General features: G+C 48.6%; 1 protein-coding gene and 4 non-coding genes across 5 annotated transcripts; all 5 read left to right on the top strand.

Moving 5' to 3' along the window:
- Positions 1–5,800: 5,800 nt before the first annotated feature.
- Rps8 (ribosomal protein S8) lies at positions 5,801–8,305 on the top strand. Its single transcript, XM_055618559.1, has 6 exons — positions 5,801–5,881; positions 6,259–6,365; positions 6,835–6,934; positions 7,278–7,453; positions 7,640–7,769; positions 8,150–8,305. Exons 1-6 carry the CDS (start codon positions 5,878–5,880, stop codon positions 8,257–8,259), a joined length of 627 nt encoding a protein of 208 aa, XP_055474534.1. The 5' UTR covers positions 5,801–5,877; the 3' UTR covers positions 8,260–8,305.
- LOC129685164 (small nucleolar RNA SNORD55/SNORD39) lies at positions 6,096–6,174 on the top strand. Its single transcript, XR_008721446.1, has one exon. It is a non-coding gene; the product is annotated as a small nucleolar RNA SNORD55/SNORD39 (small nucleolar RNA).
- Positions 6,659–6,762, top strand: LOC129685167 (small nucleolar RNA SNORD46). The gene has a single exon (XR_008721449.1). It is a non-coding gene; the product is annotated as a small nucleolar RNA SNORD46 (small nucleolar RNA).
- LOC129685166 (small nucleolar RNA SNORD38) lies at positions 7,494–7,561 on the top strand. The gene has a single exon (XR_008721448.1). It is a non-coding gene; the product is annotated as a small nucleolar RNA SNORD38 (small nucleolar RNA).
- Positions 7,978–8,047, top strand: LOC129685165 (small nucleolar RNA SNORD38). Its single transcript, XR_008721447.1, has one exon. It is a non-coding gene; the product is annotated as a small nucleolar RNA SNORD38 (small nucleolar RNA).
- Positions 8,306–9,507: the final 1,202 nt, after the last annotated feature.

Below are 9,507 nucleotides of genomic sequence, written 5' to 3'. Positions count from 1 at the left end.
ACAAAACAAGTGGTGAAAGTCCTTGGCTTTGCCTCTGCTATGAAGGGGTTGGCTAGGTTTACACCTAGTACTTCCGGCCTGACCCTTCCTAAGTTACTTCTTGCCACAGACCAGGTCTGTGGATGCTGGATCTTCCAGCTGTACCGATGAAGTGGTACCCATAAGGTCTGGGCCCTACAGCTTCTGAGCTGGGGACTTGAGGGGTCTTTATCACGGAGCAAGACCTGCTTCTGCATGGCACCCATCTTGCAGAAGTTGCTGGACAGTTGGCTGTAGTTGGAATCTGTGGTCTATAAACCTGTATCTTGTACTTGACCTTGGGTCTCCTACCAAAACCTTGCAAATCCAACTCCAGCAAATTGACAGCGGTGCTGGCTTGCATGTGGCAGGCTAATGTTTTCCTCTTCAGCAGTCAAGTGCTCTAGCTGCTGCTGTGAGGGATAAAGCTCATCCACAGTTCAAAGTGATCCAGAAATGCTGGATATGGGGGCTCACCGATAATCCCAGAAGTCAAAAAGGCTGACACGGGAGTGTTCCCATGAGTTCAAGGCTAGCCTGGGCTACTGAGAGTTCTAGGCCAGCAAGTAAGACCCTGTCTTAAAACCCCTCCAAAAACAAAAACAAACAAACAAAAAAACAGTTTGTTTGGAACTCACTAAGTAGAATGGGCTGGACTTGAACTCCATCTGCCTGCCTCTGCCTCCCGGAGTGCTGGGATTAAAGGCTTGTGACATGATGCCCAAACTGTTGTTTGTTTTTCTAGTACTGGGGATTCAACTCATGTCATTGAGCTAAACCTTGAACCCCTCAGTTTATGAAATACAGGCCTTTTTCTACCTTGTGACAAAATAAGCCTAAGATGCCATTAGTTCTGTGGCCTTGACAACAGCTTCTGGAGGCTAAGGATGGAACTCAGTGGCAGAACACTTGCCTGGCATCAGCAAGAGGAGATGCTGGCATGAAAAAGGAAGAAAACAGCTTCAAGAGAATTTAACTCCCCCACCCCATCTCTAAAAGGAGACTATAAAAACCCACCTTTCATAGATTAAACCAAAGGCTCTCTGATCTGGAATACTATAGGAGCCCCTAACCAGTCCTTGAGCTCAGAGGGATGGTAAATTAGCCCTGGGCTTGGAATTCTTCAGTAACTTTTCTGGTACAAAGGATAAATTCCCAATACCCCTAATGACCTAATACGGGATGCCCTGTGTGGTCAGTTCCCCTCTGCTGCTCTCATTTGGACCACATTTGGGCAGAACAGTTTGGAGGTTAACAGCTCAGTTTTTTGTTTTTGTTTTTTTTTTTTAATAAAATATAATTTAATAAAATAAAATGTAATTTATTTTTATTTTATGTGCATTGGTGTTTTGCTTGCATGTCTGTGTGAGGGTGTCAGATCTTGGAGTTATCTACAGTTGTGACACTGCCATGTGGTTGCTGGGAATTAAACCCGGGGCCTCTGGAAGAGCAGTCAATGCTCTCAACTGCTAAGCCATCTCTCCAGCCCCCGACAGCTCAGCTTTTGAAGTCACAATTCATGGCTGTCTGGTTACACAACTGCAGAAGCTGAGTGGGTTGTCAAATCTCTGCTACCTGTGGGGATAATATTTTTGTTATTTTGAAATTTAATTTTAAAAGAAGGGGCCGGAGAGATGGTTCAGTGGGTAAGAGCTTGCTGTGCAGCCAGGAGGAACTGAGTTTGCATCCTGCATTCAGGTGTGGGACTGGAGAGCTCAGCGGTTGAGAACATTCTCTTGCAGAGAGTCGGGATTCAGTTTTCAGCACCCACATGGTGGTTCACAGCCCTCTGTGATTCCAGCGGCAGGGATCTGATGCCATCTGACCATGTGCATCAGGCGTGTACACAGTGGACATATATAAAGGAAGGTGGAGAGATGACTCGGGTTAAGAGCACTGGCTGCTCTTCCACAGGTCCTGAGTTCAATTCCCAGCAACCACATGGTGGCTCACAACCATCTATAGTGAGAGCTGGTGCCCTCTTCTGGCCTGCAGGCATACATGCAGGCAGAAAACGGTATAAATAGTAAATAATACAAAAAAAAAAAAATACATAAAATACATTTTCGTAGGCAGAGGTGGCGCACGCCTTTAATACCAGCGCTCAGGAGGCAGAGACATGTGGATCTTTTCGAGTTTAAGGCCAGCCTGGTCTACAGAACCAGTTCCAGGACAGCCACAGCTCCAAAGAGAAACCCTGTCTCAAAACAAACAAACAAACAAAAAAGTACATTTTTTTGGGGGGGGGGGGGGTTTGAGACAGGGTTTTTATGTGTGTAGCCTTGGTTGTCCTGGAACTCTGCTCTGTAGGCTGGCTTCGAACTAGAGATCCACCTGCTTCTGCCTCACAAGTGCTGGGATTAAAGTTGTGCGCCACCATTTAAGGTTTAAGTAAATCTTTAAAAAAATAAAAACAAAAAAAGCCAAGTTTGTAAGCACAGTGCTGCAGCGCAGAAACAGAAGGATTGTGTGTGTGTGTGAGAGAGTGGCCACAGGCACCCGTGAGGCGTGGAGGTCAGGACAGCTTTTGGAGGTGGTTCTTTCCTTCCGCCTTTACCTGGGTCTGGGGGTTAAACTCCAATCACCAGGCTTGTAGGCACCTCTGCCTGCTGAGCCATCTCAGCAGCCTTTACTACCTCTTCATATATTTGAGTAAGGACTTACTGAGGTACCTAGGCTAGCCCTGAACCTGAAATCCTTCAGCCTCAGACTCCTTAGTAACTGAGATTATAGGCCTGTACCTCTAGGCCTGGCTCAAGGAAAGTTACTTTCTCTTAGTATTTCCACTCACAATTGCATTATTCTTCCCAGGGATGTTCAGCAAGAAAAAGAAGGGTCCTGTAGACTTTGATTTTCCCCCAAACCTACTTTATTTAGGGTTCTTAAACACCCTTACCCTCTATTCCCCAACCTTAGGTAGGAGATTAATAGGGACAGGGCTGTAGACCTCTTTTCTCTACCTCCTGTTGATCAGTGTCAATGGGTCTTTAGGGGATTACCAAACTCAGTAATCAGGGTACCAGCAGTCCAGCCTGAAGGATAATCCCAAGCAGCAACAAGGAAGTCAGGGAAAGCTGCAAGACTCAGTTGGATTGCCCCAGGAAGTTCTCTGAAATGTTTCTCTCTGCAAAGTCAAGTGTCAAAGCATGAAGATCAGCACAGCAATGTCGATCCAAAAATCCATGTCTCCTGTGGGTGGACCTCTGTATGTCTCCTCTCCTCAGAGTCCATCAGGGACATTCACAGCTGGCCAAAGCCATTCCCCTTGTGTGTGAGAGCTTACAGCAAGACATCACTGACCTCTCACAAGCCAACCTGGGCAAAACAGCATGTGCCCAGCTTGCAGCAAAACATCACAGAACAAAATTTCAAAGAAACCAGAAACTTCCACTTCATGTTCCTAATTGGAAGAGTAGACATTCTGGCTCTCTACTCACAGGTGGATTGGATCCTGTATATGACCACACTAAACTTCATGTGGACCTCTGGCTGGGCAGCAATAAGCAATCTGAAAATTAAATTCAAAACAAAAGCGAACAAATGGTTCTAGTTTTGGAAAGATTGTTGCTAGTAACTGAGCTCTGGTCCCTTCAAGAACTTTTATCCACTGGGCCATGGTGTTAGGTGATCACAATTAATTCCTGTAATTCCAATTCCAGAGGACCTCACAGTCTGGGCTGACAGGGTGGTGCAAGCCTCTAATCCCTGCATTGAGGCTAGCCTAGGCTAAAGAGTGAGAGATATCATTTTAAAAAGCAAACAAAGGCTGGACAGTGGCACCCCACATCTCTAATTCCAGTACTGGGGGGTGGGGGAGGCAGAGGCAGGCAGATCTATAAATCTGAGGCCAGCCTGGTCTACAGCCAAGGCTGCACAGTGAAACCCTGTCTTGAAAAGCCAAAACAAAGGATTCAGGTGTGGTGGCCCACACTTTCTATTCCAGGACTCAGGAGACGGTGGCAGGCGAGTATCTACATCTGAGGCCAGCATGGTCTACAGAGCAAGTTTCAGTATTACACAGAGAATCCATACCTTTACATTTCGTTTGTTTTTCATGTTTTTGAGACAGTTTCTCTGTGTAGCCCTGGTTGTCCTGTACTCTCTTTTTAGACCGGGCTGGCCTTAGAACTCACAGCAATTGGCCTGCCTCAGCTTAAAGGCATGTATCAGCACACCTAGCTAACTCCTGCCTTAAAAGGGGGAGAGGGGCTGGAGAGATGGCTCAGAGGTTAAGAGCACAGTCTGTTCTTCCAGAGGCCCTGAGTTCAATTCCCAGCACCCACATGTGGCTTACAAACATTTGTAATGATATCTGGTGCCCTCTTCTGATGTGCAGGCAGAACACTGTATACATAATAAATACAAATTTATTAAAAAGCATGTATTTATTCTACTGCTGAGTACTGAACCTTTACAGCACTTGAGTTAGAACCCATTTTGGTTTTGTCTGGTCTGTGGGGCCCTTAGTTCAGGAACATATTTTTAAGACATAATACACGAACATGAGAATTACATGAAACTCAGATCCAAGTTTTTTTTTAACGACACAACCATTCATTCACTATTTTATTGTTGCCAAAGTCTGTCCTCTCCTTTCACTATGTAAGTCTGGAGGATCTAACTTCAGGTTTGGCAGCAGGAACCCTCACTGCCGAGCCCTCTGGCTGTCCCCATAGTTACCACTTTCTGTACCTGCTTTGACTAGACCGAATCGAGTAGTTGTGTCTATACTATTTCCTTCTCATCATAAATGTATTCCAGGGCTTAGCGGCTAAGAGTCCTTCCAGAGGACAGGGTTCAATTCTCAGCACCCACATCATAGCTCACAGCCGTGTGTAACACAGCCATACATGCATGCCAAACATCAGTGCACACAAAATGAAAACGAATCATTTTTTAACAGTTTAAGAAATAAATGTATTCTTGATTTGGTAGAGTGGTTCCCTGGTACCCAACGACTTCTGTTCCCAGCAGCAGCGTGCACGAAAAACGAAAGACCCTGGGTCCCACGGTGCAGGAGGGAACCGAACCAACTCCTTCTGCTACAGCCACAAGGCCCCCCACACAGCGATAAATGTAATTTTTTTTATTAGTATTATTTTGATTTCGAGACAGGGTTTCTCTGTGTAGAGCTGGCTCTCCTAGAACAAACTCTATAGCCCGGACTGGCCTCGAAATTAGAGATCTACCTGCCTCCGCCTCCCAAGTGCCGGGATTAAGGGCGTGCACCTTATTTTATTTATTTATTTATGTATGCAATATTCTGTCTGCTTTTCGCCTTCACACCAGAAGAGGGCACCAGATCTCTGGAAGATAAACCAGTGCGCTTAATGTGCAACAAGCCCTGGCTGTCCTAGAACTCACCTGCCTCGGCCGCCAGGGAGCTAGGATTAAAGATTAAAGGCGTGCAACATACCCTGACAAGTGCAATTTTAAAAATAACAAACTTAAAAAAAAAAAAAAAAAGGAACAAAAAACCCCACATTCACACACCGCCTTTAATTCCGGCAATCGGCGGGTAGAAACTGGAGGATTTAATCAAGGTTACCGGGGGCCAATCTAGGCTACCCCGTCTCAAAAAAAAAAAAAAAAGTTTTTATAAAGGGCAAGGCGTAAGCCCAGCGGCCGTCCGCTGTGCCCCATCACGTCAGCTCAGTGCACAGCCCCCCAGTCCGCCCAGGACCCCCGGAGGCGCGGTCCGCACGCGTTGCGCAGGAGCGTGCCCAGCGCCGGCGACCCAGGACGGCGGAGGCCCGAGCTCCTTCCCGGAAGCCGGAAGAAGCGTAAGGAGGGCGGGGCTGCGTTTTAGAAACCGGACCGTGAAGCTTTGCGCTTCCTCTTTCCAGCCAGCGCCGAGCGATGGGTGAGTGTTGCTGCGGGCCCGGTCGGGCCGTGGGGCGCGAGCTCCATCCGTCTCCATCGTGCCCCGCAGCCCGGTCGGGGGCGCCTTCGGCCCGCCCGTGGGCCACGAGCATGCATGGGGAGGGCCGGCTTTGGCCGCTGGGCCGCCGAGGTCGCCGCGGCCGCTTCCCGGGCTCCGGGTTGCGAGCCTCCCAACATGGCTGCCGCGGGCCGCACGCGGATGATGACACCTGGGTATGCTGCACACTCCCGACTGAGGCGTGGGGAAGCCAACCTTGGAGAGCTGAGCGTGCGGCCCGCGCGGCGTGCGGCTCGGGAGCTGGCTGAGTCGCCGGCACCGAGCCCCGGTGGCTCATGCGCCCTCGCTCCCACACGCAGGCATCTCTCGGGACAACTGGCACAAGCGCCGTAAGACCGGGGGTAAGAGAAAGCCCTATCACAAGAAGCGGAAGTATGAGCTGGGACGGCCTGCCGCCAACACGAAGGTGGGTGCGGGGGTCGGGACCCCCTCGGTAGGAGGCCGCCTTTCCCTGCGTTCCCGCGTGGTTGCGTGGTCGCTTTACTAGGCCCTGATTCCTCTTGTGTTGGGGACTGAGCGTGCTGTACGTGTCCACGTGCCGAGTAAGATCTTGTCCCAGAGCTCAGGGTCTAACAGCGACATGGCTGGGTTCCAGGACTGGAAGGGCGCCTAGGAATGGGCTCCTTGAAAGTACTACATGTACTTCTACTGGGATTCTTCCTGTGTTTGAGGGGGTCTGGTTTATTTTCTTTTGGAGGTAACCAGAGTGATGAAAAAGTATCCTTAGGCGTGGTATTGGCCGTCTTGGTCACCTCTATGCCACTTGCCAATGGAAGGACTTGTCATAGTTACACTGACTGTTACCTCTGCAGTTCATGTATCTCTCCCCGCCCCCTCTCTTCTTGATGACCATGTTCTGGTCTTCGGTTTTCCAGATTGGCCCTCGTCGAATCCACACAGTCCGAGTTCGAGGAGGCAATAAGAAGTACCGTGCCTTGAGATTGGATGTGGGGAACTTTTCCTGGGGCTCTGAGTGTAAGTAGGCCTTTGGGGTTATTTGAGTTTGTTCCTTACTGAAAGACCTTGAGGCAATTGAATTCTTTCCGATCTGTCTGATCCTGATCCCGTTGGTCTTGTAATTCCTGCCACCTGGGTGGTTTTACAGACAATCTCTGCAACGAGAAAATAAATGGGCTGGGAGAAGAGCTTGGGCAGCAGGCTGGGAATTCTTTCCCTTTTGCCTTACCTGTGGGTGGGAGGTAGAGCCAGCTGCATTGTTTGTGCGTGTGTGCGCATGCGCGCGCTGGATATCAGATTTGGGCCTGGTACCCATTGAGCAAATGCCTCACCGCCTTTATCGTGATTTTTCTCTGTGCAGGTTGTACTCGCAAAACAAGGATCATTGACGTCGTCTACAATGCATCCAATAACGAGCTTGTCCGCACCAAGACCCTGGTGAAGAACTGCATCGTGCTCATTGACAGCACACCGTACCGCCAGTGGTACGAGTCCCACTACGCACTGCCCCTGGGCCGCAAGAAGGGGGCCAAGCTGGTGCGTGCTGTTCGCAGGGTGTTGGGGGGAAGGGCTGCCTTCTTGTGATGAAAATACTGTCCAGTTCTGCTACTGAAGGAATGGGATGAATGCTTTAATGCTGAAGAAGGCAATCATCAGGATTTTGGGGTTCGGGAAGGCTTGGTGACCTTCCTGGTGACATCCATTTGTGTTCTCTTTCTTCAGACTCCTGAGGAGGAAGAGATTTTAAACAAAAAACGATCAAAGAAAATTCAGAAGAAATATGATGAAAGAAAAAAGAACGCCAAAATCAGCAGTCTCCTGGAGGAGCAGTTCCAGCAGGGCAAGCTTCTTGGTGAGAAGTGGGCTGTGTTGGGGGAGCGAGAGGTGGTGGTGTGGCTGTTTACTTTCCCTGGTTCGTTTTGGCTGCCAGGGGTTTGAACAGTGGGGTGCACAGAGCATGGTTGGGCATAGTTGGTAACATGCTGTGAGGTTAAAGAGGAGAACCATGGATAGAGCATGTGCTTGGGAGTAGGGGAGAGCTGTCCTAGCTGATGGTGCTGTCTCTGTGATGAGAACTTTGTCCAGTTCTGCTGCTGACTTCAGAGTGAGGATGAAGTGAATCTGAGGAGACTGTTGGCCTAAGTCATCAGACCAGTGTGGGCTTCTTAAGGGGACAGATAAGTTGTGTGGAGTCTCTTGTCCTTTTACTGAGGACCACCTATTCTCTTGCAGCCTGCATTGCCTCAAGACCGGGCCAGTGTGGCCGAGCAGATGGCTATGTGCTAGAGGGCAAGGAGCTGGAGTTCTATCTGAGGAAAATCAAAGCCCGGAAAGGCAAATAAATCATCGTTCATAGCTCATGTAATAAAGGTGTTTATTCTATGTTTATATTGTCTGAATGTTTGTATGGTTTACCCATTTCTGAGCAGAACTGAGGAAGAGAACTTACCTTTACTGTTAATTGGGATGCTGTCTAAATCGAGCTTGTGTTGTCAGGCTTGACTCCCTTTCCTTTGTAGACTTGAGTTTTAAGGATTCTGTTAAATTTGTGTGTGTGTGTGTCATTAATCTTCATGGGCCTTAAGCACATGACTGAGCCACTGGCTACACCTCCAGCCAGGTGAGGTGGCTCATGGGAAGTCTGGGGGCTTTGACATTGTATTGAATCCTCACAGGTAGTCATACAACAGCTGATGGATTTTGCGCTTACTGCCTATAAAAGATAGCTAAGGAACTGAGGTCACAGGGGAGCACCTGACAGGACTGTACAGTTGATGTTAAACCCCTAAAACTAAGTTTTAGGTTGTGAGGGGTGTCTTCACTGCAAGGTGAATAGTTTGTTTTGAGGCGTGGGCCCACTCTGTAGCCTTGACTGGCCTGGAGCCCTGTTTTCAGCTCGAGAGATCCGCCTTCATATAGAAGGTGAATATCTTGTTAACAGCAAATGTTTAATTGTGCTGAGTTATAAGTCACTTGAAGGTGCACTCATCCTGTCTTTATTATAGAGAGATTGGGGTCTCGCTATCCTTGGCTGATCAGGCACTCCCCATATGTAGACCAGGCTAGCCTAGAACTCACAGGGATCTGTTTACTTTTCCTCTCCAGGGCTGGGATTAAAGGTGGGCGCCATCTTGCCTCACCTTTTTGGGTTTTGTTTTGGTTTCTGTGTGTGAGTGTTTTGCCTACATCCATGTATGTGCAGCACATGCTTGTCTAGATCCCAGGGAGGCCAGAAGGGAGTACTGGGTTCCTTGCAGCTGGGCTGGGTAGTCACTCTCCAGCCTGTGATGAATGAGCTGCCTTTAACATCTTTGTTTGGTTTTTTGTTTTTTTCCAGACAGGGTTTTTCTTTGCAGTGCTTGCTGTCCTACACTCACTCTGTAGACTACTAGGCTGGTCTGGAATTCACAGTTCACCTGCCCGTGCCTCCCTAGTGCAGGGATTAAAAACGTGGGCCATCACCACCCAGCATTTTATACACTGTGTATAGATGCATTGCTGTGTACATAAAATGAACATGCATCAACATGTACACTGCCCTTGGAAATTACCCTGGAATGATTGAGCTGCTGTTTAGGATCTGAGGTCTT

Source organism: Psammomys obesus, unplaced genomic scaffold, assembly GCF_907164565.1.
Source record: "Psammomys obesus unplaced genomic scaffold, mPsaObe1.curated_primary_1811, whole genome shotgun sequence".
Classification (NCBI taxonomy): domain Eukaryota; kingdom Metazoa; phylum Chordata; class Mammalia; order Rodentia; family Muridae; genus Psammomys; species Psammomys obesus.
This window is presented reverse-complemented; position numbering and strand designations above follow the sequence as displayed.

Excerpts from the sequence above, each read along its gene's own strand:
- Rps8 (XM_055618559.1), top strand. Across the intron at positions 6,366-6,834 it reads GGCCTGCCGCCAACACGAAG|ATTGGCCCTCGTCGAATCCA; the intron begins GTGGGTGCGGGG and ends TCGGTTTTCCAG. Across the intron at positions 6,935-7,277 it reads CTTTTCCTGGGGCTCTGAGT|GTTGTACTCGCAAAACAAGG; the intron begins GTAAGTAGGCCT and ends TTCTCTGTGCAG.